This window comes from Triturus cristatus, chromosome 5_2 (assembly GCF_964204655.1).
Source record: "Triturus cristatus chromosome 5_2, aTriCri1.1, whole genome shotgun sequence".
Classification (NCBI taxonomy): Eukaryota; Metazoa; Chordata; class Amphibia; order Caudata; family Salamandridae; genus Triturus; species Triturus cristatus.
In genome coordinates this window covers 568,868,297-568,895,177 of record NC_140588.1, presented here as the reverse complement: position 1 = coordinate 568,895,177, position 26,881 = coordinate 568,868,297, and the positions used below count along the sequence as shown (strand labels likewise).

The following is a 26,881-nucleotide window of genomic DNA, read 5'->3' as shown; positions in this document are numbered from 1 at the left end:
CTCAGGGTTTATGGCCAGTCTTGACAGTTGCTTAAAGGTGGCAAGTATATTAGGGAGAGGGGCATTATCAGCGGTCAGGTCTTGTAAGTATAGGAGTATGTCATCTGCATAGATGGACATCAGGTGGCACACTCCATCAATGGGAATGCCAAGCCGGTCCCCGGAAACCCGTAGGGGTGCAGCCTGAGAGATGACCGAATCCGGCTTAGGATGCCCAATGAGGCAAGATGGAGAGTCACCTGGAGCACTATAATTCTTCTCAACACGGGACAGCACCGGTGGTATGGACGCTGGTGTTTTCATTATCCTGATGCCCTCCTGCCATATATGGTCTATAATAGGTATGGAGCTTACCAATTTCCTTGTGTCTTCCTTTTAGTTGTATAGGAAACATTCAGTCTGTTTTACTGCAATAGGCAGATGAAACCTGCTGGCTGCCCTCTGCATAAGGTTATGAAATCTCCCAATATCTTCCAGAGGAGAGTCTGATGTCAGTTGTGGAGGAGAAGATGGAGTTGGAATAACAGTCATCCCAAGGGTCAGGAGTAGATACTGGATCGGGCAGCTCACCTTCCTCTCTATCCTCTTCCGAGGAGGAAGTGTCTTGTGCTCCACGGTCAGCTGTTCCTGGTCCCGGCAGATTCACAGGTGTGTCAGGCGGTTGAGGACCTGGTTGGTGTAACTGTAGGATCCACTTGAGGTACCGGTCTGTCTGGCTGGCTGATTTTGCTGCGGTGGACATCTGTTTCCATAATCCGTCAACATGGCCTGAAGATCTTCAATCAACGATGGTGGCAGATGGGCCATGTCCCCGGGTCATGGTTCTCGTCGAAAGCTATATTGATAACTGTGACGCGGAGCCATATACCCTTGTTGGGAATATTGTGTCTCATCATGATAGTCTTCATCCTCCTCGCCGTCATCCTCTTGACATTTCACATGAAGCACAGATGGGCAGTGAGTCACCCCATTAAGGCCATCATCATCATCCTCTTCCACATAACCTTCAAACAGATGAGACAGAAGCAATGGTGAAACTTTGCTATACTGCTGCATGCATAGCCGTAGGAATGTCTTGGTTTCTCTGGTGACTGGAGTAATCCTCGTTGGCGTCAATGGTACAGAAACTACAGGAAAAGGAAATTACATCGTCAACGGGGTCATTGACGGTATCTTCGTCTACGGTGTCTTCGTCGATGGTCTCTCTGTCGGCGGGCCACTCGTTGAAGAGTCCGTTATCGTCGTCACAGTTACCATCGATGACGGCGATGTCACACAGAATGTCGTTGACAAGAGAGAAATTGTCATTAACTGACTTTTTAAAGGTTTTCTTACTCACAGGATCTGTTGAGGAGGCTCCAGGACAATCTCCTTCCTTCCTGATAGGTGTAGAGGGCACAGATAACACCAGCTCAGAGGCGTGCTTGGTAACCTTCTCCCTACTTGAAGCCTTTGAGTCCTGGGAAGTCTTACGATGTTTTCTTCCTTCACCTGAGGAACTGCCCTTGGATCTGACCCTTTTATGGGATGTAGAGGCTCTGTCTTGTTCTTCATCAGAAGAATGTGACTGTTGTTTAGTGGTTTGAAGCCACAATAACAACCTTCCCTCTTCGTCCATGAGGGTCTTATTTGAGAAGGTGCGGCAGATCTTAAAATCTCTTACCTCATGCATTGAATTGTTCAATAAATACATTCCTTGTGTGAATCATCCACATGTACCCTTTTCTTAACACAGGTTTTACAAGGGCGGAAAAGGCCTTTTTTGTCTGACATGATGTCCAGATTTGATGAAGAGAAAAACTGAGTAGCACTCAAGCAGAGAGACTCCATTCCGCACGACATGCGGTGAAAATCTGAGGAGGGTTTGCCTCTGCTGGGAGTGTTCTAGAGAGAGCTAACAGCTGATTGGCTAGATGCCAACATTTGGTCCTTTTTTTTTAAACTGATATAGATAGGCTACTGTTTAGATGGCCTTGGACCATATATATGAAGTGTTTGAAGCACTGCTTGAATATTTTGCCGAGGGATCTCCCATCTCGATGAAGGGTAATGATTCATGCATGTGAAAGAATGCTGCCTACCTGAGGACCACTGACTTGCCATCATAGTAGTCATTCAGAAGAAGGGTAAGCCCCCTGAGAACTGCAATTCATACCGGCACATCTCAGTTCAAAACTTAAGAGGCCAAAGTACTGGCGAACTCCCTCGCGAATAGGCTATCATCCGTGGTCCACCCAGACCAATCCGGTTTTATACTGCATAGAAGTACCTGATTGAATCTTGGACAAGGGTGATGCACTTGCCAAGACATAGGCGAGAGGAGGGATCGGTGCTGCTATCGTTGGATGCACGAATGGCATTTGAAAGCATTGAATGGCCGTATTTGTTTTCTGTCCTGGAGAGGTTGAGCTTTGACACACGCTTCTGCGCATGGATTAAACTCCTCTTTAATGACCCCATGGCGAGGGTGCCGGTAAATGGTACAGTCTCCCGCTCATTAGCCCTACATAAGTACACAAAACAGAAGTACCCACTGTCCCCCATTCTATTTGCGCTAGCACCTTTGGCTGACTGGATCCGCCAAGACCTGCAAGTGTTGGGCATGGCTGGTGAAGGAGACTGGGAGGAACACATATCCTTATATGACGCGTACCTATTGCTGTATGCTACACAGCCCCCCACCCCTCACAGTAGACAGCTTACTTCACATATTCCAATTGTTTGGCAGTTACTCTGGGCATCAACTGGGATAAATCTCTCGTTTTTCTTCTCTCTGGGCAATCTCACCCCTTATGGCCCGTCAACTACCCCGGACGATAATAGGAAAGTTTAAATACCTTAGCATTCAAATATTACAAAATGTTGAAGTATTTTTGGCTGATAACTTACTCACACAGCTAGAAAAATTACGAAGGGGTGTAACACACTGGAGAAAGCGGTTGGTGTGTCTGATGGGTAGGGCAGTCCTATTACAGATGATGGCCCTGCCACGCTTGCTCTAGGACTTACAAAATACAACTTGAGTTCTTCCAAAAAGTGGACAGTGAGCTGCACAAACTCCTATGGGATGGAGGCAGTTTGAGGATAGGGCTACGGAATGTTCGAAGGCGGTCTGGCCTTTCTCGACATTAGGAAATACTAATGGGCTGCCCAGCTGATTATAATTAATGACTGGGTATTCGCAGATAAGGAGAAACAAGCCTATAGAGTGGATCATCTCTTGATGGAAAAAGAGGATAACCTGAGGTACTTTACCGTAGGAAGTGAGAACAGCAATTGCCACTAAAAATACAAGCAGTAGTCCATGATTGGCAGGAGGCCACTAAGCTCCTTGGGTGAGAGGACAAACATACGGGGAAGACACGCTGTGGGATAGTGACCTGTTTAAGGAAGCAGGGAACCTACCGGGATTCCATAAATGGGGACTCCTGGGTATTGATCACCTTGGGGATGTCTGGAGGAGCCAAGCAATAATTCCTTTCGACGATCTGAAGGCAGAATATCAGATAACTGACATGTGCTCAAAGGGGAACAACTGACGGAATACCCGCCCATGGAGGATAGACTATTACTAGACCCGATGATAGATAAAGTCTATTCCTTAACATACAGGAAGATCATGAACAATTCACTAGAACTCCTGGGGGCTTGGAGAGAGGCATTGGAAACTGACAGAGGGATGCTGGAGGATGACGAATGGATAGAGGCAAATCAGAGTCCTACAGAGGTAACTATCTGTGCACGTTTGCAATTACAATTATGTATCCTTCACAGATCCTACTCCTTTACAGTACTTATGTATAGGCTGGGACACTGCAATTCAGACCAATGTGCCAGTGGCTGTGGAGCAGTGGGATCGTTCTTTCAGATTCTCTGGGACTGTCCCAAAATTCAACAGTACTGGTGAGAGGTGACACAGTTTATGGCCAGGGTGATAGTCTGAACATTCCACTAGAGACAAGGTGGCATATACTATTGATGACCGGGGAGGAGGTGTGGTGGAAGCGTCACAAAATATGGCTGATGTTTGCAGCCTTAGTGACAAAAATCAATATAGCCTGGGCCTGAAGTTCAAACTGTCCCTGGAGTGTGACAGGTTGCAAAACTGATCTTGACTGGTGTTGTGTAGCTGAAAAGGTGGTGTATCAAAGTTGAGGATGGCAACGGAAATAGGAAAAAGTTTGGGGCTTGTGGAAGAGGTTACTGAATATGTACTATGGAAGAGCTTAAGTGACATTCATGTGGAGCCTTTCTTTGGATTTGTGTATTATGTAGAAAGAGAAGTGTTGTGGAAAGAGGTATTGATTGCTTACCCAAAACCTATGAACACTAAACTTGTGGTATATTGTAATTCTTTGTACTTACGATCACCAATTTCCAATGTAAACCAGTTTCTGTAAGCTGAGCAGATGTTCAATAAAAAGACAATTATTTTTTTAAACTATGTTCACTCTGAATCAAAAAAAGGTGATTTTAAACATCTGGCTAGAAAGAGTTCAATAATGTTACTTATTAATTCTTGGCACAGAGAAATAACTTATCCTTATACCTTGTCTTTCACTAATTCGTACCCGACAAATCATTTTGAAGAATCAGGACAGATATTTACCATTCTTATACAACAGATGAAAAATATAATCGTGGCTTAGGAAATAATTTTTTAATTCTTCTTACACCACTTGATTGTCATTAGTATTAAGGCATACAAGATGTTGATTTTCAAAACCAATTTTAATCAAATATGGTATTGAGATTCATATGCAAGCCCAGCTACGTTTATCTGACATGAGCTTTTTAGACATGACGTGCAGTAGTAACATTTATGAACACTGTACATGATATGCTTTTTTAATGCTATTTACTTTGTATTATAAAATGTAATTTTATATTAATCTTTGACTGATTGAATTATAGAGGTAATATGTCTTATGAACTAAGGTATGAATACACTTGGTTTTGAAGTGATCTGGAACTGAACTTGGACACAGAAGACATAGAATAGTCTTTTGCTGGAGGCAGCTTAATGCATTATATCGCAAGTGAAAGGATTTACCTGCTGCCGTAAATTGGGTGCACACCCCCTGTAATAAGTAACTTCCTGGTTCACACTTTTGGACGAAGTACTCATATATCAAGTTATGCCACTCCTTTTATCCCGAAGTCAGAGCCCATGTCCATGTAAAGTCTATAAGTTATAATATATAATTAGACTTCAGAAGATTCCGCAGAGGCTGAAGGCATCCATCTCAGCTTTATACTTTATCCGAAAAAGTGTCAGAGCTCAATGTATTTACACACCATTTGGATTAAAGAATAAGAAATTAAATTCACATTCCCAACGAAGAGTCTGTACATATCACAGACGATGGGAATAGAAACAGTAGCACACTGGGCAATGTTCCTTAGAGGTACAGGCAAACAGACTAGGCTGAGAAAATACTCTTTTGGGCTACACTTGCACAATAGTTACATTTCCAGTTCAATGTAAGAAAGAAAGAGCATATAAACTCCATTCCCTTGTATCTCAATGTCTGGCAAGGGCAGCTAAGGGTCCCTCTCACATCCGAGTTTGCACCCATTACTGGTGCTCCCTCATGTTTGTTGGTTTTTCCCCTTATTTCCATCCCTGGGTGAACCTTCTCTTTCTTAGGAGAAGGTCCATTCCTGTTTTCCCTCTCTCCAGAAATGTTTAATAGAGATGTCTACCTGACTAAATATCGGTGCATATGTAGGACATTGTTCTGAATTCTGTCCATCAATTGTTGTTTTTGCATTTGTCACCCCGAGTGGGACGTGTATGCCCAGACATGGGTCCCTTGCTCTCCATGCCACTGGAGTCAAGCTATCCTGACTGATGAAGGGTGAAACCCCAAAACTGGTCATAGGATGCTTGTTTCCAGTCCAGGGAGGACCTGGCCTGGCAGTTCGGGTTGGACTGTTCCCATTGGGCACAGGGTCAAGACTGATTTGCATATGGCTGGGTTTAAACTTGAACGGCATGGTGAGCAAAAAAACGATGGATTTAAGCCCAGATCTCTCTACTGGGGAAAATGTATGACATTGCTCTGCATTCTGTCCATCAATTGTTACTTTAGCCCTTTAAGCGGTCAGTCCACGTACATGCAGATAGATTGATGGTGAGGGTGACCTAAAAGGGAGAGGGGCAGATTGGCACTGGAATTTCTCTGATACCCTAAGTTTGACATTGTGTGACCACAGCTTTATTTGAATTGTTTAATGCTGGGCTATTTGAAACCATGTATGCCTGCTGTACTTAAGTTATAATTGAAAAACATATTTTGATGAGAAATACCGCCGCTATCATCTGATCTACCATGCACAGTTCAGATCTGTTCCACTGCCAGTCCTCTTACCTTCGCCTCATCATTGCAAGACAGAGGACACACACTGCTACTAATGTTTTTCAATACGAACTAAACTACGAAGGGCTCTCTCCAAAGGGCGAAGCCATTCTTATGATATTCTTCATTAACAATCAGTTTGTGACTTGGCCAATAGGGTTTTTTTTTCCATTACATAGCTTGTCTTGTGAAGTTGTTCTCTGGAAAGAAATAGAGATTGCACACTTTGGGTACATTGGAGAAATTCATTTTAGAGACGTCAGAATTTTGTACATGGCTGTCCACACAAATATATTCATTGACTTTCTGGTTGTATGTCTCAATCTGTATGTTTTTGGCATACTTACAGCCATCTGCAAGTACATGATGCACTATAATCTTCTGGCATAAAAGAGGCCCGCTGTTGCCTTCCAGAAATGCGTAATATTTTTTATGGATTAAGACAACGTACCACCTCCTTTTTACTCCACGCTCCATTTGCCTGTCAGCATCCACACGGCAGTCAGTGGTATCTACACATTAATAGTCATATGGACTACACCTGCTAGTCTGTAATGCAATAAGATATTGCCCTTCCACTAGCAAGAAGTAAATGCATTTTACAATCTACTATCCTAAAGCTTTAATGGTTAGCTGACTCCGGCTAGGACAGGTCCTCGGTGCACCTACTCAAAAGCCCTTTGTGCCCAGTTAACTTTAAAAGCAGAGCATATGTTTTTGACTACTGAACAAGGCCAATATACATTTCAGAGAGTGACCTCCTGTAATTCAAATAAGTGATTATACTAGTATGGTCCTGCAATTTCAAAATGATTTCTACAGTTTATCTGAAAGATATATTGATATCAAATGGCAGATGGTCAAACTCATTGTGGGTCCAGGCCAAATTAAAACAAGAACAGCTTCAAGATACACAATGTCAATAAAGGTTTAAACAGTGTTTCCTCACTATATCAACTTCTTATATGATGCTAAAGAGAATAAAATATCCATGCCTCTCCCATCTCACTCCTTAAAAAGAGATTAAACAAACCTGCCTTCCCAAAGCAATGCAGATCCAATGCTACATTTAAATCAGATGGATGGGTATATGTTTGGAAGTTCCGTGTGACGCTGCGTTAGCGGTTACAGAAGCTGGGTTGGTTGTGAGTGGTGAGTCTGGAGTACTAAGCAGACTTTGTGGATTCATTTCGACTGAAAAGCATGTGGATAGCGTAGAACAGCAAAAGAGTCGTAATGATAATCGTCATGAATCCAGTGGTTAAGATATATGGATGACAAGCTTTCACCATTCTCTTATGGAATAACTTTGGGTTATTCTTGACAAGCTATAGTAAGACTGTGAGAAATGTGGTATATTATGTGTGTAGTTTGGTAACCTTTGAGCTTAAAAAGGAGAGGTGGGCAATTTTTATAAAGGATGGGACATACCAGTGTGGAAGGTGGTGTGATTTATGAATGTCTTGTATGCATGCATAGACCACAAGGGTTTTAATGTTCAAATGTGGTGAGATTTAGTAGAGGGAGCACATGAAGGTGCAAGGCGCTTGGCTTGCTTGTTACTGGCAGCTATATTGTAATTTCAAAGATTCAATGCACATCTTCTGGTCTTCGCCAACTTGTGGGCGTTTTTGACACTTCTTCTAATTAGGAGAGAACCTCGAATAAGAGTACCTCATTTGTTAAAAGAACTGCACAACAAACAACTCCAACCAATACAGCTCACTTATTTCGAACACAAAAAGGCTGCAAGCAATCCTCATTTAACAATAGTAATTTAGATAGCATACAAGACTTACTTTGCATCGTTCTTTTCCTCTTTTTGGTGGAAGGATAACTTTTCGTTGACATCCTGCCTTTTTTAGCTGTGGCAGTGTCTTCTTTCCATAATTTGCATATAATCCCTAAAACATAAACAGGTTTGCATAATTTCTTTGACTATATCAACAGGGGCTAATTTCTGTGATAAAGCTTTCTATTCCTAATTACAGAAATGTTTATCTACAATACAATTTTTAGTCTATGAAAACTTTCTAAAATGAAAACGGTAAGTTTTCTTTACAGAAGTGAGATGTAGGTCTGGTCTGATCAGCTTAAAAAGATATAGCACAGTGCTAGGTCTTAGACAACAAAGCGCAGGGATTTGAGCTTGGGGTGCATGAAAAAGTAGAACATATACTCTTGTGCTCAGCTGTAAATGTACGTTTGGAAATATCACAAACATTTCCAATGGCGTAATGCAGTCGCTGCTTCCCAGGCAGGAATGTCACATGACATCTGAAGGCTTTTCGCAGAGTACCACTCTAGAATCTGGAAATTGTGCAAAACATTTTCTATTCTTTTCTCCGTAAGGAGAAATGATTGTGGAGGTGGTGAAAAATTCTAATAAGAGTTTCTGCAGGTATGCAGTGATACGTTGGGGCTACTCAAGGACTTTGAGCATCGTGTAGTGCAAAGGAAAGATGCCAAAACTTGTGTGCACAAGGAATGGAAGGTTCTTAATATTATGCTCCAACCTTTGAGGGGGGAAACTGAACAGATTGTTGGGTTTTGAAGGTCATTGAAGAGATCAAATCGCCAAAGTGGTTGGCCCCCGCGGTATTGGCACCCAAGGATGGTGGGAAGTCCATTAGGATGTGTCTGGACTTGAGAGGTCTCAATGAGTGAATCTGGGTGGATCGCCAACCACTCCAGAAAATTGCTAAAACCATTACCATGTTGGAGGGAGCAAAGATTTTTAGTGTACTAGAACTCTCCTCTGCATTTTACCAGGCACAACTGCACCAGGATTCAAAGCATTTGACCTCTTATTTTAATCCACTGGGTGCTTATCGATTTGTGAGGATGCCGTTCGGGCTAGCCTCGGCTGCAGCCTGTTTTGAGGGAATAATGAAGATGATTCTTGAAGAAGTAACTAACATCTTATTTTTTCAGGATGACATTCTTATGTATAGTAAAGATGTGTGCAAGCAAGATGCCATTTTGAGGAAAGTATTTAGAAGACTGGCAGACAAGAGCCTTACAGTAAAAAGCAGCAGTGCAAAATTGGAGTAATGTCAGTCACATACTTGGGCATCAACCCAAATTTGAGTTGGCAGATAGTATTGTGAATGCTCCCACTCTCTGAAATAAAGAGCAAGTGAGGTCGTTCCTTGGACATGAAGAGTTCTATTTGAAATGTATAAGAGAATTTGCTAGTGTAGTGGAACCCATCAGACTGCGGCTCAAAAAAGGCGCTTGGTTTGCATGGTTCAAGAAGTGTGATGTAGCGTTCAGGGGAGTGAAGCATAGAATCAGTAAAATGCCTACTCATGGTCACTCTGACACTAGAAAAAAAACACTAACAACTGATGCCAGTCTTAAGGGTTTGCGTGAAGTATTCAATTGAGTGGATGGTGGTGAAGAAAAGGTAGTTGTGTTTGCACCTAGGGCAGTTAAGTGGAAGAACACTATTCATGCATTCAAAGGTTTACCCCTAGACTCAAGTGTTGGAGAGGAGGCTTTGAGGAATTACATTTTCAAGTATAGTACATTCCTGGTTTGGTTAACAAGGCGGCTGACTGTTTGTCATGGTTGCCGGTAGTGTCATGTTTTGGTTGGGCCCAGGAAGAAACACGACCATCTTTCTAAATGTACACGTTTAAATTGACTTTTCTTTCACACAATTATTTTTGACACACATTTGCATGCATGATAATGCCAGATTAGTTTCTCTGAAACTTCTTTGCTTACAGATTCCACTTAGCAAGAACATTATCGTGTCTCCCTGAACACCATGTACAAGGCCCTGGCAAACATTGTGCAAATGTCTTTATTTTAATTCACAAGGCAACACAGCTATCAATCAACCATAACAAATGTCAGCCTGCGTAAAGACTTGACTCGAAGAGCGATCGCGATCTCTCTCTCTCGCGCGATCTCTCTCTCTCGCGCGCGATCTCTCTCTCTCTCTCGCGCGATCTCTCTCTCTCTCTCGCGCGATCTCTCTCTCTCTCTCGCGCGATCTCTCTCTCTCTCTCGCGATCTCTCTCTCTCTCTCTCTCTCTCTCTCTCTCTCTCTCTCTCTCTCTCTCTCGCGAGATCTCTCTCTCTCGCGATCTCTCTCTCTCTCTCTCTCGCGATCTCTCTCTCTCTCTCTCTCGCGCGCGATCTCTCTCTCTCTCTCTCTCTCTCTCGCGCGCGATCTCTCTCTCTCTCTCTCTCTCTCGCGCGCGCGCGATCTCTCTCTCTCTCTCTCTCTCTCTCTCTCGCGCGCGCGCGATCTCTCTCTCTCTCTCTCTCTCTCTCTCGCGCGCGCGCGATCTCTCTCTCTCTCTCTCTCTCTCTCGCGCGATCTCTCTCTCTCTCTCTCTCTCGCGCGATCTCTCTCTCTCTCTCTCTCTCGCGCGATCTCTCTCTCTCGCGCGATCTCTCTCTCTCTCGCGCGCGATCTCTCTCTCTCTCTCGCGCGCGATCTCTCTCTCTCTCGCGCGCGATCTCTCTCTCTCTCGCGCGCGATCTCTCTCTCTCTCTCTCTCTCTCTCTCTCTCTCTCTCGCGCGCGATCTCTCTCTCTCTCTCTCTCTCTCTCTCGCGCTCTCTCTCTCTCTCTCTCTCTCTCTCTCGTGATCTCTCTCTCGCGATCTCTCGCGATCTCTCTCTCACGATCTCTCTCTCGCGATCTCTCTCTCTCACGATCTCTCTCTCTCGCGATCTCTCTCTCTCGCGATCTCTCTCTCGCGATCTCTCGCGATCTCTCTCTCTCACGATCTCTCTCTCTCACGATCTCTCGCGATCTCTCTCTCTCACGATCTCTCGCGATCTCTCTCTCTCGCGATTTTGCGCGATCTCTCTCTCTCGCGCGCGCGATCTCTCTCGCGCGCGATCTCTCTCGCGCGCGATCTCTCGCGCGCGATCTCTCTCTCGCGCGATCTCTCTCTCGCGCGATCTCGATCTCTCGCTCTCGCGATCTCCATATATATATCCAACAAAGAGCTGATAATCCGTGGGATCCAGATAGAATGAAAGCACACGTTTTGTAACCAGACTGTGGAGCTCCTCCTCTTTAGAAGGATGCGGGGTGAGAGGAAGGTGGGCACAGTAATAGTCTGTCGTATGTGGAAAGAGGTATCCATTTTGGGAAGAAAGGAAGGCCTAGTGCGAAGGACAATCTTGTCTGGAAGAACAGCCAGGAAAGGAGATTTTGAAGAAAGAGCCTGAAGCTCACTCACCCTGCGATCAAAGGTGATGGCAACCAAAAAGGCAGTTTTGAGTGTCAAAAGTCTGAGAGGACAGTTATGTAGCGGCTCGAAACGAGCCCACATAAGGTAGGTCACAACAAGATTAAAGTCCCACTGGGGCATTAAGAAAGGGATAGGAGGAAACGTGGGTAATGCCCTTAAGGAAACTATGTACAAACTATGTACAATAGGGTACTTGAAGAGAGAAGGTTGACCTGGAAGGCGAAGAAAGGCTGAAATGGCCGAAAGATAGCCCTTGAGAGTGCCTAAAGCAGAGCCCTGCTGGGCCAACAACAGAATGAAGAGGAGAACCTCTGAAAGAGGGGCAGAAAAGGGATCCATGGCCTTTGCTGTGCATCATACCACAAATTTGTTCCATCTGCAGGCGTATACCGTTTTGTTGAAGGGACGCCTGACTGTCAAAATAACGTTACAGACTTCGGGAGGAAGGTCTAAACCAGTCAACTGTCGCTGCTCATTCTCCACGCAAGTAGGTGGAGGCTGGACAGTTTCGGCTGGAGAACCGTCCCCTGCTGCTGCAACAGAAGATCCTCCCGAAGGGGCAGTCTGATCGGAGGATCGATGGCCATGTGCACAGGCTCGGGATACCAGACCCTCCATGCCCAGACCTGAGCTCCAGGAATGACTTGGGCCCGGTCATGCTTGATCTTCTTCAGTACTCTGGGCAGAAGTGGTATAGGTGGAAAGGCGTATAGTTGACCGCAACTCCACTCGTAACGAAAAGCGTTGTATAGCAAGTGCCGCCTTGGAAGGTCCAATGCGCATAATTGCTGACATTGCACGTTCTCATCGGTGGCAATTAGATCTAACCAAGTCTCTCCCCACTACTGAAATAGACCTTGCACTACCTCGGAGTGAAGACGCCATTCGTGAACCATCATACACCAGCGGCTGAATTCGTCCGCCCTGGCATTCAGGGAACCTGCCAGGTATTGAACCACCAGGGACATACCCTGACGTTCCAGCCACATCCAAAGATGAAGAGCCTCTTGACATAGGGACCACGAGCCAACCCCGTTTGTTGCAGTACCACATGGCAGTGGTGTTGTCCGTGAACACCTGTATTACTCTTCCTTTGACAGCAGGAAAGAATGCCTTCAGTACAAGACGGATCGCCTGAAGCTCCAGATGGTTGATGTGGAGCCCTGACTCCGCCAGAGACCAGAGGCCTCTGATCTATACCTCTCCCATGTGGCCGCCCGACCCCAGAAGTGATGCATCCGTCACCACAGTGAACTCTGGTTGGGGAAGGGGGAGGGATCTGCAGTTGACCCATCCTGGTTCGTAAGCCACCACTGCAATTGGTGTGCAGTCCCCTCCAAGATAGATGCAATCGGAAAGATTCCCCTGATGCTGCGCCCACTGCAGAGCCCACATATGCCAACTGGTATAGTCCACCAGCAGGATGCAGGAGGACATGAGGCCCAGCAGCCACAGAGTCATTCTGACCAAAACACGGGATAGCGGCTGAAAGATCGAATCATAGCCCGAATATCCTGGACTCGTTGCTCGGGAGGATAGGCCCAAAACTGCGCTGTGTCCAGAACCGCCACAATGAAAAGGAGCTTCTGAGAGGGTGCCAGGTGTGTCTTTGGCACATTGATTGTGAACCCCAGCGCACGCAGGAGGCTCGTCTTAGTCTGGAGGTGGGAGACGACAGCCTGGGGCAAGCCTTCAACTGCCACTTTTCGAGATAGGGGAAGACTGGAATCCCTGATTAGCGCAGATGAGCTGGGGCCACCGCCATCACTTTTGTGAACACCAAAGGGGTGCTGGTGAGGTAAAAGGGGAGCACGGTGAAATGAAAATGTTTGTGGCCTACCGTAGGTAACGCCAATGGGCAGACAGAACGGAGATGTGAAAACAGGCATCCGGCAAGTCCAACGCTACCATTTAGTCTCCAGGGTCAAGGGAAGACTAGACCTGAGCCAGTGCCAACTTTTCCTTTCGGAGGAAGCGGTTGACGTCTCTAAGATCCAAGATGGGACGCAGGCCTTTGTCCTTCTTGGGTACTAGGAAGTAGTGGGAGTAACATCCACGACCTACTTCTGGCACAGGAAACGCTCGATGGATCAGTTGGCCAAGAGAGCCTTAACTTTCTGATGGAGAAGGGCCAAGTGATCCCCCGACATGCGATTGGTTGGGATTGCGGTGGCATGGATGGAGGGGTAGTTTCGAAGGGGAGGGCCCCTTCGGACTATGTGCAAAACCCACCTGTCCGACGTGATGGTTTGCCAGTGGGGAGGAGATGGCGCATCCTGCCGCCCACTGGCAACTGGTGGCCCTCAAAAGTCAGACTAGGAGGGCTGGTAGGCTGCTGCAGAGGGGGTGCTGGTGGGCTGACCCGTCCACTGCCCCCCCCCCCAAACCCACGACACTGGGTCCCACATCCCCAGCCACGCAGAGGCTGTCCAGATTGCGCAGGCCTGTGGCTCTGGGCAAGACGTGGCGGGGCACCCCTTCCATAGCCACGAAAGGGTCGAAAAGCAGACTGTGAGGGGCCAGAGGTGGAAGCGCAACCCAAGAATCTGGCTGCAGCCCTGGAATCCTTAAAGGGCTCAAGCACGTTGTCCGCTTTGTCACCAAACAAGGGACACCATCAAAGGGCATGTCCAAAAGTGTTGATTGGACATCACCCAAGAAGCCAGTGGACCTCAGCCAGGCTTAGCGACGCAGGGCTATCGACGTTGAAATCACCCTGCCTAGCGAGTCGGCGGTGTCCAGTACACATCGTATGACGAACTTGGCTGCGCCTCTTCCTTCCGCAACTGCACAAGAGAATACAGCCCGGGCCTCCCCTGGGCACTGTGGCGGCACCTGCGCGACCGTGTCCCACACAGAATGAGATTAACAACCCAAGAGACATGCACTCTCGAGGGTATGGTGTTGGGAGAAGAAAATGGGGTCGCCCAGGGGCCCGGCAGTGGCGATAGGCAATCATCCTATCCACAGGAGCCCCTGTGCTGGGATTGGACAACGTGCCCAGAAGGATATCCGTGAGGGCCTCACTGAACTGCAGCAGGGGATCCGAAGAGGCCACTGCCGGTTGAAGCACCTCTGTCAGGAGGTTGGTCCTGACCTCCACCGTAGCAAGCCCAAGGCCTCAGCCGCCCTACGCAACCCCACTGCATATGAGGTCCCCTCCTTCGTAGCCACGGAAGGGGGAGAAAGCAAGCCAAGGTCTGGAGAAGTGTCCAGACCACTGGCCTCACCCAACTCCTCTCTCTTCTAACTGGTCTGCCAGAGGGTCCACCGACCCCTCCCAGTCCTCCTCACCCTCCTCTGGTAGCCACTCAGGGTGATAGGGAACATCAGGGGAACAAAAGTACCAGTCAGCGCCAGTCTAGACTTCAGTCGATGCCGGTACGTCTCCATGTCCAGGTCAAGGGGGAGGCTGGTGGTAGACGTCGGTTGGGGACACAACCGACGTCGTAGGGAGCAGAGGTGTCGACAATGGATTTGGCATGAGAGGAGGTGTCTTAACGCCGACCGGCGCTGATCCAGATCCAGGCCTGGATCCCTGGGGGCCCTGCGGCGCCGGGACCGAAGCCGCCCGCATTAAAGGCATAGAGCCCCAAGCCGAGTCTGCGGGGCCCAAAGGCGCACCGGCGGAGTCGCGCTGCCCAAAGATGGAGTGAGGGCTTAGTAAAAACTATGAAGTTGGGCAGGGTTCGCTTCGACTACAGGGAAGGGCGTGAGGTTTGGAGTCGACCTAACAGGCTCTGCGGGCGGAGTCGAATGAATACCTTCTGCATGCTGCCTCACGTCAGCCGTCGGACGGCAAAAACGCGAAAGGAGACTGTGCTTCTTCGCCTTCTTTTTGTGCTTCGACTTACCCGAAGACGAAGACTACAACATTTAGGTGTGGTGACTGCTCCGCGACCGGTCCCGCAACCTCCCTCTCGAGCGGTGCAGAGCCAACTGCCGGGCCTCCAGAAGCTTTCAGGAACACGCTCGCAAGACTTCGGGGCCATGGCCCGGCAGTCTGAGCACGACTTCGGGTCATGGTCGTGCTCCAGACACCAGGGGCACATGAGATGGGGTCCATCACAGACATCAGCTTGTGGCAGGAGCCACAAGGCGTGAAGCCGGTTCGCAGATGTGACATCCCTCTGCACCAGGAGCCAGGGGACTCGAAAAGACGTCGACAAAAAGTCGAAAAAAGATAGTCTAAAAGTGACTAGATGTACCGCTGTCTCCGGATCAGCATTGACTGGCACAGTAAAAGAAAGAACTGACGTCAGCGCACAGGGGCCGAGTCCAAGTAGATACGGTGATCACAAATCCAACGAGGAGTCGACTGATGCCACCTACCGACGCGCAGGGGTACTCCTGAAGAAAAATTTGCCAGATCCAGTCTGACACCTGGAAATAATTCAAAGGTAAGGAATCCATAACTAATAGTCTCTTTCAGATATTAAAGTTGAAAAAATATAGATATCTGGGGCTGTGAGTCCTTGCAGTGGACTCTGGATCCTACAAAAATTTGGTTGGCTGCCAACACTTCAACCAGGAAGTGTTGGCTGCCATCTTGGTACTCTGCTTGAAGCAGAGTCTCAAAAACAAAGAAAAGGGGGCAGGGTATTCCTACCCTGACCCCCCAGATATGGTGGGGGGGTGGGTTCCCACAAGGACCCCGCCAGTGTTTAAAAGTTTTTTTTCTGTTAAAATATGATGCCGTGAATCACAGGTGGAACCGCAAATCTGTAGCAAAAGATTTTTTTTTATATAGGCCATATTTGTGGGTCAGGTCCCGGGCCAAGCTTATATAGTAATGCCAGGGGAGCCCATGCTGCACCCACACGCACTGGGGACAGCCACCTCCCCGGGGCTAATTAAGATAAATGTAGGGGGCCCTGTGGCCCGCCATCTCCCCGGGGCTAAATTATATAATGCAGGGAATGCTCCGGGGATCACCATCTCCCTGGGACTGAATTACATTGAAGAGGGGCCACCCGACCCCCCTCATGGAGTCCTACATTGTAGGAGAGTAGGGTCTGCTTTCCATGTTCACCCCCACTTTTTGCTTTTGCTTCACTGGTTTTCGACTTAGATGTGGCTGTGGGCCTGCTAATCAGACCCACAGCCGAGCTGTTCTCTCTCTAAGTTCACACTATGTACTTTAGGTACATAACCCAATTGGTAAGGATCACCTTTTAGGGCCTGTACAGTGTACCTTAGGTACCCGGGGCATAGGTGTACCCTAGGCCTACCAGGGGCTGCAGCATGTATAATGCCACCCCTGGCTGGCCTTCCATTATGAAACAACTGGCTGATCACTCAGCTGGGGCAAGGTCGTGTAAACACCCCTTGCTTAGGTGTAGTATTCCTATACCTACCTTATATATAGACACATGGGTAACCTATCGGTCACTCCTATGGCAGGCCTTAACAATCCTGAAGGCAGAGTGCTTGGTAACATGTGAGATGGTGCTCTAGCATGAGCTGAGCCTGTCTGCAGCTTTCGGAACCATGTCCTTATAGCTGTTCTATATCACCTACCATATACTCTTAAAGTGCCTTATAATCTTAAACGGTTATGGTAACTATGGTTTGGCTTTATCAAAACATGTCGTGTTAAGGTGTCTAACACTTTGGAATACTACCCCCACACCATTTCTGGTGGTGAGGATAGTATTCCTCCCTTCTACAGAGAGAAGACATGTTGAAGACCTACTACCCGGTTAAAGTTAACGAGAGCCCCAGCATCACAAAATGGATGCTGCTGCCACAAACACAAGTCTGACCCCCTGCTGCTGGGAGTCCTTCCAGCGAGGGAGGCTTGGACAATAGGTTTCCTGCCTTGGGAGGTGCTAGCACCACCCTAGACAGGCCTTAGTGTATTGGGGCAGGGAGGGATGAATGAAACGAGACACTGCCTGGGGCACACAAGGTGTCCCATGCATAGTCCAGTTCAAACCGGTGCTGGGGCACTCCAGCCCCAGTCCTGGCGCGAAACTGGACAAAGGGAAGGGGGTGTAACCACCCCCCTCCCTGGTCCCACCCATAGGAGGGACCTAGCAGGTAACCCAGCCCCCCAGATTAGTATAAGAGTGGGAGCTGAGTCCCTAGGACTTTGGATTATCCTGATAACTGAAACTTTAACAGAAACTCTGGACCTTCGACATTCGACTACGGAAGAAGACTGAAGAATCTCCCTTGTGGCCAAGGAGTGGCCACCCTGTGCAAACAGGCACCATCAAGCGACCTGCCGTTTGCTTTGCCCAAAGTTCTACGAGGAACCAACCGCAGAGCCCGACCAGCGCCTTGACTTCCAAACTTCTCCAACCCTGATCCACATCCACAGCAAAGCTGAGATCGTGGAGGCGACGAGAGACGTGGGACCGGCTAACTGGGAAAATTGGCTACTTGCTTCCAGCTCAGCTTCTGAGGCATCCTCGAAGTTGTGCTCTGGGGATTGAGAAGCCTCAACCCCGAGCACCATCTGCACCAAAGATCAGCCCTCCACACTCCACGAGTTCTGCGTGGGGCCCTTCTGCATTTTCCTGCTAGACGCGTCTGTCCGGTTGCTTGCCCGTTGGCTAGTGACCTCTGCGACGATGAACCTTTGACTTTCCACCGCTGGTTTGGCTCCTCCAGACTGGCCCTTGCTTCCCTGTGAAAGAGAAGCACCTCAGGCCTTCCTGGTCTGCAACAGAAGTGAATCCTTAATTCTGCGTGGGTTGCGCTTGCCAAGGCTTGTTGTGACCCAACTCGACATCGCCGCCGCCGACAGCAAGAGCCCTCGTGGAACAGCTCGCCTCCTGGTTCTGGTCGTCCTCGACGCCTCCTGGTACCCGTGGCTGCTGCGACAAGCTTCACCTCTTCACCTGCATCTTCACGACATCGCCTGGTTCCTTCCTGGTTCCTTCCTGGCTGGTGACCTAGACTCTGTCCCCTCTGCTTGCAGGTGTCCTCCTTCTTGATTCCATCCTTAGAATCCTCCTGACACTCTTCACTGACTGCCTGTCAGCAACTTTTCTTCAGGCATCCATAGGAGTCGACGACGAAACCCAACGCAAGTTCACACCTATGCACCCGCAGCCCGTGGGCTAGGTAACTGGAGTACTCCGGTGCTCACGAGGGTATTGACTATCCTAGTGTCTAGTTTCCAAGTTTTTAACTCCTAGTTCCTTCCAAAGTGTCCTAAAACTCTTAATTGCTAAACATTACTATTTCTATCGACTTTAACGCATTACGCGCAAGTGTTTCCACTCTGCACCTGAATCCCGTGGGCCTCCCACTGCCTAGCAACTGATAGGATAGTGTAGCCCCAGCGATTCCCTAGGCCTACGCCTAACCTGTGTTCGTGACAGTGGTTCTTATACCACTTACTTAGTATATGGTTTCCGTGGCCCCTAGGGCCTAACTGTATTACTTCCCTGTGTGACTTATGTATGCTTAAATAAGACTGTTGTACTTACCTCGAATCTCATAAAGTGTGCTGAGGGTATTGTGACTAGAATAAATACATTCTATTTTTATAATATATCTGTTGTGGTGTCCTTTCATTTGGTATTCAAGGGGTTACAAATGGTATAACAGCTGGCTTCACATGCCATACAGAGTTTAGCCTAAGACTGCTCTTGTCCATGCTACCACTAGGATAGCTGGTCTATAAGGTTGACTTTACAACCAATCACCATAAGGGTTGTTTGGACTGATACAAGGTGTACACTAGAACTAGTGACATCATATATCAGGCCAACTTCTCACATACATGACCCTGGGGACCACCACCCTCCAGAGCTGGATCCAGCAATGTCCCGGGATGCCCATCAAGCCATAGCAAACCTGCTCCGCTTTCAGCAAGCAAGAGCAGAAAATGCTCTCACTTGCTGAAAGCGGAGCATGGCTCTTTCCCTGCCTGCTGTCAAGTGAGCATGTTATGAGCTCCCTGGGTCTCAAAGAAATCCCGGCTCCCGCATGAGGAGGAGAGCCGGCAGGGACCACAGGGGCCTTTGGGCTCCCAGCACGGTCCCCAACATTGAAAATATGGGTGCCCAGGGTAGGACCAGGACACCCACATTACACGCTCCAGGAGATAGGGTCCCTGGGGCCATAATCATCCCACAAAGGGGTGGAAGGGGCCTTTCCTTTTTTTGCTAAATATTTTTTTTAAAGGGGGCGGCCCAAAATGGTCCAGGGAAGGGGGGGGCCAAAATATATTTTCTATATTTTTCAAATATAGAAGAATAAAAATATAAGCCAGCAACTCGGCCCTTTCTCCACCACTCTACAAACACAACTCCTGGTGCGTTGCCAGTTAGGGGATGAAATCCCTTGGCTGCTGAGGGCCTCAGGATAAAAGTGGAATTATTACCCCAGGCTGCAGTGCATCTGGAAGCAGGTTTGTAGAGTGGTGGAGAAAGGGTGCGTGGCCTCTGACAAGCTCTCAGCAATCCAGCTATGTGGGTCTTGCTGGAAGTAACAGGAGTGGAAGTTGGCCCACAAGGAATCTCATTACCCAAGGGAACTTCATCCCCCTACTAGTAGTGGTTGGGGGATGAAGTCCATTTTACAACTGATGGACCTTGGGGGCCAAGAAGACCTCCTAGTACCTCCTGTAAGCCCTACACAGCAGGATTCCTGACAGCTAGTCAGGGCCCGCCCCCCTTCTCCACGACTCTGTAAATGCAAGCCCTACTCAAAAAAAAAAACATAAAACATCACTGAAAAACCAAAGGTTACAGTGATATAGTTAGGAATTAGCATTTAAAAACCTTAAAAATTCACTGACAAAATCTAAAGGTTACAGGAACATTATAGTTAGGTGGACGTTTCACTCTGACAAAACCACAAACATTCAGCTGCAATAGTTAGTGAGTTAACTATAACTCATGCCCCTGCAATGCACTGCTTATGACCTCACAAATTACATAACTCATGAAAGGTTAGTGACATGAAATGAAATGAAATGAAATGAAAAATTATATTTATATAGCGCATAGACTACCCGGAGGCCTCGCAGCGCTTTAATTGATCACTGTGGCGGGCCGCAGGGTGAGACTAGCACGTTTTTGCAAACAGGTGGGTTTTCAAAGCTTTCCTAAAAGCCAGCCGGTTATTATTTTCTCTGAGGGCTAAGGGGAGGGAGTTCCAAAGTCTCGCAGCAGTATGGGAGAAGGAACGGCCGCCCCAACGTGCTTTGTTGGTTTTAGAAGTGGTAACTAGGTGCAATGATCCCGAGCGAAGGGCTCTGTTATGTTATGTTATTGGTTTTTATATAGCGCGACAATTACCCGGAGGCGTCCTGGCGCTGTCTAGCAGATCCTAAGAAGGCTGAGTCAAAGGCAGATGGAGGAGGAAGTCAGAGTTATTCATTACGGAACAACCACGTCTTAAGTTCCCTTCTGAAAGACAGCAGATCCGTTGCCGACCTAAGGTACAGAGGAAGTTCGTTCCATGCCTTGGCGGCCCCGTAGACAAAACTTCTGCCTCCCCAGCGAGCTTTCTTAATTCGCGGAACCTTCGCCAAATTTGCTTCTTTAGAGCGTAGGTTTCTGCCTGGCATATACCAGTGTATTCTAGTCTTCAAGAAATCTGGGCCTAAGCCATGCAGAGCCTTAAAGGTCAGGGTCAAGGCCTTGAACTGGATACGGCTATTGACTGGTAACCAGTGCAGACTTTTTCTTCCTGCAGACGCCGAGGCGAACCGAGAAGCACCCGTGAGGAGGCGGACAGCAGCATTCTGTAGAATTTGAAGCTTGTTCAGTGCTCTACTTTGCGCATTTAAATACAGACCGTTACAGTAATCCAGCCTGGCAAGTACCAGCCCCCTGACCACTGTGTGTCTACTGTCCGATGGAAGTAGGGGTAGCACTTTCCTCAGCATCCTAATGGTATACATGGTTTTGGACGTCACCTCTTTAATATGAGAGTCAAAGGTCAATTTGTCGTCCAGGATTATGCCAAGGTTTTTTGCTTTGACGACCGGGAGTGGAAGCGTGCCAAGTGAGTCCGGCCAGCAGGAAGGGGTCCAGAAGTTGGTAACATTTCCGAACAGAATAACCTCCGTTTTATCTGAATTTAGTTTGAGACAATTCTTCGCCATCCAGCTCCCCACTGCTAGCATACAGTCTTGTAGGCGCTTCACCGTGTCTAGCTCGCCCTCAGGTGTCAGAGAGACCACAATTTGGGTGTCATCTGCATAGGAAGTAATTCCAAATCCAAACGCACTGATCACCGGGGCCAGAGCACTCACGTAAATATTAAAGAGCGTGGGGCTAAGTGAGGACCCCTGAGGGACGCCACAAGGTGTGGCAAAAGGTCTAGAATGGAACTCCCCCAAGGTAACCACTTGTTCTCTATCTGTGAGAAAAGATCTAATGAGGTCCCATGCTTTTCCGACAATTCCGCACGTTTTTAGGCGATTCAGAAGAATAGAGTGGTGGACGGTGTCGAACGCTGCCGACAGGTCAAGCAGAATCAGTGCTGCTTTCCCTCCCTGGTCCACCGCCTCTCTAATTTCTTCCGTTGCTTTGATCAAGGCAGATTCAGTACTGTGACCTGGCCTAAATCCGTATTGTGTGGGGTCAAATGCTTGAGTTTCGGCTAGGAAGAGACTCAGTTGTTTATTCATGGATTTTTCAACCAATTTGGCCAGAAAGGGGAGTCTGGCGATCGGTCGGAAGCTATTAGGGTCATCTGGAGGCAGGTTGGTTTTTTTTTTAGAAGAGGTAGGATGGAAGCAAGCTTCCATTGCTTCGGAAATCGACCGGTTTCGAACATAAGGTTAAAAATGCTCGTAAGCTTCATTCCAATCGGAACGGATGCAAGATTTGCCACTCTGCTGGGGCAGGGATCAAAAGGGGAGCCAGAGTTGATTTCCCTCATGCCAGTTTGAATGTCTGGAAAGGGGATGGTCCAAAATTTATCGAAAGTTGGGCTGGCAGCAAGCTCAGACCCTGGGAGTTCTGTCCACAACTCCAAAGTGTCATTAGATCCCTTGTTAAAGGGCTCAAAAATGCGTTCAACTTTAGTCAAGAAAAAGTTGGCTAGCTCTTCACAGAGTTGTTGACTAGGTTGGACAGGGCTTGATTTAGGTGAGGCCAAAAGTTTGACAGTCTTGAACAGTTCTTTTGCTGAGTTTTTTGATTCTGAGATCTGCGCAGCAAAATAAATTTGTTTAGCAGAAGCGATTGTCTGTTTGTAGGTATGAAGACTGGCTCTATACACTTTCCGCTCGGCTTCGTTATAATTGCTCCTCCAGGCACGTTCAAGTTTCTTGCAGACTGCCTTTTGCGTTCTTAATTCCTGTGAGTACCAGGGGGCCGAAGGCTGTGCCCTTTTCGGTCGCAGTTCTTTGATCGGGGCTAGACTGTCACAGGCCCGCTGTAACCAGCCCGTATAGTGTTGGCAAGCGCTGTCCACGTCGTCCAGCAGAAAATCTGTTGGAGACGATAGCATTTTATTGAATGGGACTTCCTTCAGTTTATTCCAGGCTCGGATTTTTATATAGTTTTTTCGATTAACGGCTTCCTTGCCAAGAAGATCTAGCCGTATATCGAAATTAACTGCACTGTGATCGGACCAAGTTAGAGGGAGAAGGCCCCTAAAGTGGAGGTTGCTGAAATTGGAGAATATCCCATCCAGGGTATGTCCTCCGTTATGCGTAGGTCCTATCACATGTTGCCTGAGGTCTCCTAACATCATGAGCTTGTGTAGCGCAATGGAATCCGCGTCTCCTCTTAGCTCGAGGTGAAAGTTAAAGTCGCCCAGGACTGTGAAGGCTGGAGAAAGCATCCCCTCCTCCACTAACGTACCAACCGAGGCCAGGAACAGATTCCGATTCCCCGGTGGTCTATACACTAAGCAGCCCTTAAAAGATTCATGATGGGAAAGCGAGAAGTTAAAAAATAGTGCTTCGCATGACTGAAGGAGGCAGGGCTGGAAGGATCCTTTGATGGACTGGTGATATATCACCGCCAGACCCCCGCCTTTTCTGAGAGGTCTATCCATATTATAGGAGAGAAAGTCTGGGGGGGTGGCTTTCACCAAATCCGGTCCAGAAGCCAGGTCGGTCCAGGATTCTGTGATGAAAGCTATTTTGATCTCCTGTTCCTCCAAGAGTCTAGCGCACTCCAGACTGTGCTTGACTAGGGATCTAGCATTAAGCAAAATACATGCCTGGTGGTTATCCTTTTTATTACTTGTAATGCTTGTGTTCTCCACAATCCCACGCTTGATATGGATGGGGGAGTCGAGGATTTTCGGGATAGGCGAATTGCAAGCAGCACAGTAATTAGGAGGAGAGAGGGAGAACTCATGCGGCACAAGGTGGTGGCAGGCCGGGCTAATCTTTTTCCTCAGAGTCAGCAAGGTACGGGCGTCGTATCTGAGGCTAGTTTGAGTACCCGGGGGGGAACAGGCCAGGATTTAAGGCACTGGGCGCTGAGCAGGCGCGGACGGGCGCAGACGGGCTTGCCTTAGGCGCGCCAGCGGCGCGCCCGCTGCGCGCGCGCCAGGGCGTCGTTTTATACGCAGTCAGGGGACTAGCCCGCTGACCTGCGTACCCCTAAGATGGCGGCTGCTCTCGGGATCCGCCTCGTAAATCAGACGTGCCCCTAGCCGGTAAGTTATTCTACCGGTATTATTCAGTGCAATATAGAAGCAATAGCAGCAAGAATAGTGTTGAAAACAGTAGAAGCAGGAGATAAAAACGGAGTACAGTTAAAAGCAATGTATACAGTGAAAACGCTAATCTCACTCTTTACAACGAAGTGCTCCCGGCTCAAGCCTCAGAAGTGCTAGACGCTGCGCGCTCGCGCCAGGGCGTCGTTTTATACGCAGTCAGGGGACTAGCCCGCTGACCTGCGTACCCCTAAGATGGCGGCTGCTCTCGGGATCCGCCTCGTAAATCAGACGTGCCCCTAGCCGGTAAGTTATTCTACCGGTATTATTCAGTGCAATATAGAAGCAATAGCAGCAAGAATAGTGTTAAAAACAGTAGCAGCAGGAGATAAAAACGGAGTACAGTTAAAAGCAATGTATACAGTGAAAACGCTAATCTCACTCTTTACAACGAAGTGCTCCCGGCTCAAGCCTCAGGAGTGCTAGACGCTCTGGATGGAGCGTAGGGCACAACTAAGGGGGACAGGATGGCAGGGCCTGTTCGATGGAAAGATTTGTGCACAATGCACATAGCCTTAAACTGTGCTCTAGCAGCCATCGGGAGCCAGTGCAATTCTTTTAGAGCTTTCTTGGCTGACTGCCAGCGGGGGATGTTGAATAATAATCGGGCGGCGCAGTTTTGCGTGACTTTGAGCCTGTTGGTCACTGAAGCCGGGGCACCCAGATATAGCTCGTTTCCATAGTCCAGGCGGGAGAGTATCAGGGCCTGAACCATGATTCTCCTCGCCTGGAAAGGAAGCAAAGGGAGTACTTTGCGGAGCATTTTCATTAGGCCGACACACGTGGAGGCAGTTTTGGTAGCCTGGACCGAGAAGTCCAGCGCTTTATCGAGCCAGATTCCCAGACTCTTTATCTGCGGTTTGGGAGGGGGGGGAGCACCAAGGCAGGTGGGCCAAATTGATGTCAAAATGGTCGGAGGAGGGTTACCCAATAGCATAATCTCTGTCTTCTCCCCGTTAAGTTTGAGACAGGACGATTGCATCCACTTAGCAACGGCCTCTAGACAGAGGCCCAGGGTGTTGGACGGCTCCTCAGTGTGGTCCAGAGAGACCACCAACTGGGTGTCGTCCGCGTAGGTGACAATACGCACGCCAAAGGGCTGGACTATCTCCGCTAGAGGTCGCATATAGACATTAAAAAGTGTTGGGCTCAGGGAGGAGCCCTGAGGAACCCCACATCTAAGTGGTTGCTTAGGGGAGACTGCTTTGCCCTCAAACACCTGGAAGAAGCGCTCGTCCAGGAAGGAGGTCAGCCACTCCAGGGCCGCGCCCGACATGCCCATGCCTTTCAGACGGTGTAGCAGTGTGGCATGGTTGACAGTGTCGAACGCGGCACTGAGGTCGAGTAGTATGATGGCTGCTTTTCCTCCCCGGTCCAGCACCAATCTAGTTTCTTCCGTCACGGCTAGGAGAGCAGTTTCAGTTCCATGCTGCGGGCGGAAACCCGTCTGAGAGGCGCATAGCAGACTATTTGATTCTAAGTAGTCCACTAAGATATTATTGATGTGCCTTTCAAGCAGTTTGCTCATCCAGGGAAGTAGGGAAATGGGGCGGAAATTGGCCAAGTTGTTCTGGTCCAAGGTGGGTTTTTTCAAAAGGGCCCTAACCATCGCACATTTCCATGGTGCTGGGACGGAGTTAGAGGAGATGGAAGCATTAAGGACATCCAGAATGACAGGGCGGATGATGTCCATCACCTTATTGAGAGTTTGCGGGGGTGCTGGGTCATTGGGGGATCCCGAGATGACTTTAAGAAGCATTCTGTCTAAAGTGTCGGAATCTAGGAGGGGGAATTCATCCAGTGAGCTGGGGGCTAAGAAGTCAGAATCTGTGGTGGTGGTGTGGTCCATATCACCACTGCCAGTAGAAAATGAAGAATAGATGGCCTGGATCTTCTGGGAGAAGAAAGTGGCTAAATTATTGCAACGGGTTTGCGCGCCGTCAGGTGACAGACGCTCGGGGGGAGGGGGAGAAATTAAAGATTTGGCTATTTTAAAAATTTCTTTGGGGGAGTTTGCAGCTAGATTGATTTTGGTGACATCACTGATGACATCTGAAATGACATCACTGTTGACATCTCAAATGACATCTCAAATGACATCACTGACGACAATCCACCGAATCTCCTATGCACCCACTCACAACCCCAAATAAACTTTCATATTCTCACTTTACCTTCCACACTACCATTCTCAAACCCATTCACACACCCATACCACTACTTACACAAACATCTACTGATTCATAGATCAACACACACATCTACTCACTCTCCCACTAATACAGCCACTGACATATCCACTCATACATCCCATACAGCCTCTCAAACACGGAGTCAGTCAGCTATAGAGTTACTCATACACCTACTCAGTCACCCATACAGTCAACTACACAGCCACATGGGGCAGCGGCCAAGATGGCAACCATGGCGGATGCTCAGTGAAGAGCTCCGTCCGGCATAGGTGAAAAATCTCGAACATTAATTGGTACGGCCGCTCTGGGACCCGACAGCTGCTGCCCACAAGCTGCCTGACACCCCTTGGATGCAGCGGTGGGTTTGGACAGCGGAAGAGCGGACAGCTAGCCTGAGTGTTACGGGTGCCCAGCCTCAGCTGAGGAGGCAGAGGCCTAGGAGCGCCTGGGAAGAT

General features: G+C 48.3%; 1 protein-coding gene across 2 annotated transcripts in view; it reads right to left on the bottom strand.

Moving 5' to 3' along the window:
• Positions 1-26,881, bottom strand: part of LOC146825650 (protein AF-10-like) — a 1,293,306-nt gene that overhangs the window by 838,955 nt on the left and 427,470 nt on the right. For both annotated transcript variants that reach the window (XM_085607649.1, XM_085607650.1), the window contains exon 7: positions 8,162-8,266. In XM_085607649.1, coding sequence (XP_085463775.1) covers positions 8,162-8,266 — 105 coding nt within the window. The remainder of the gene's footprint in view (positions 1-8,161; positions 8,267-26,881) is intronic.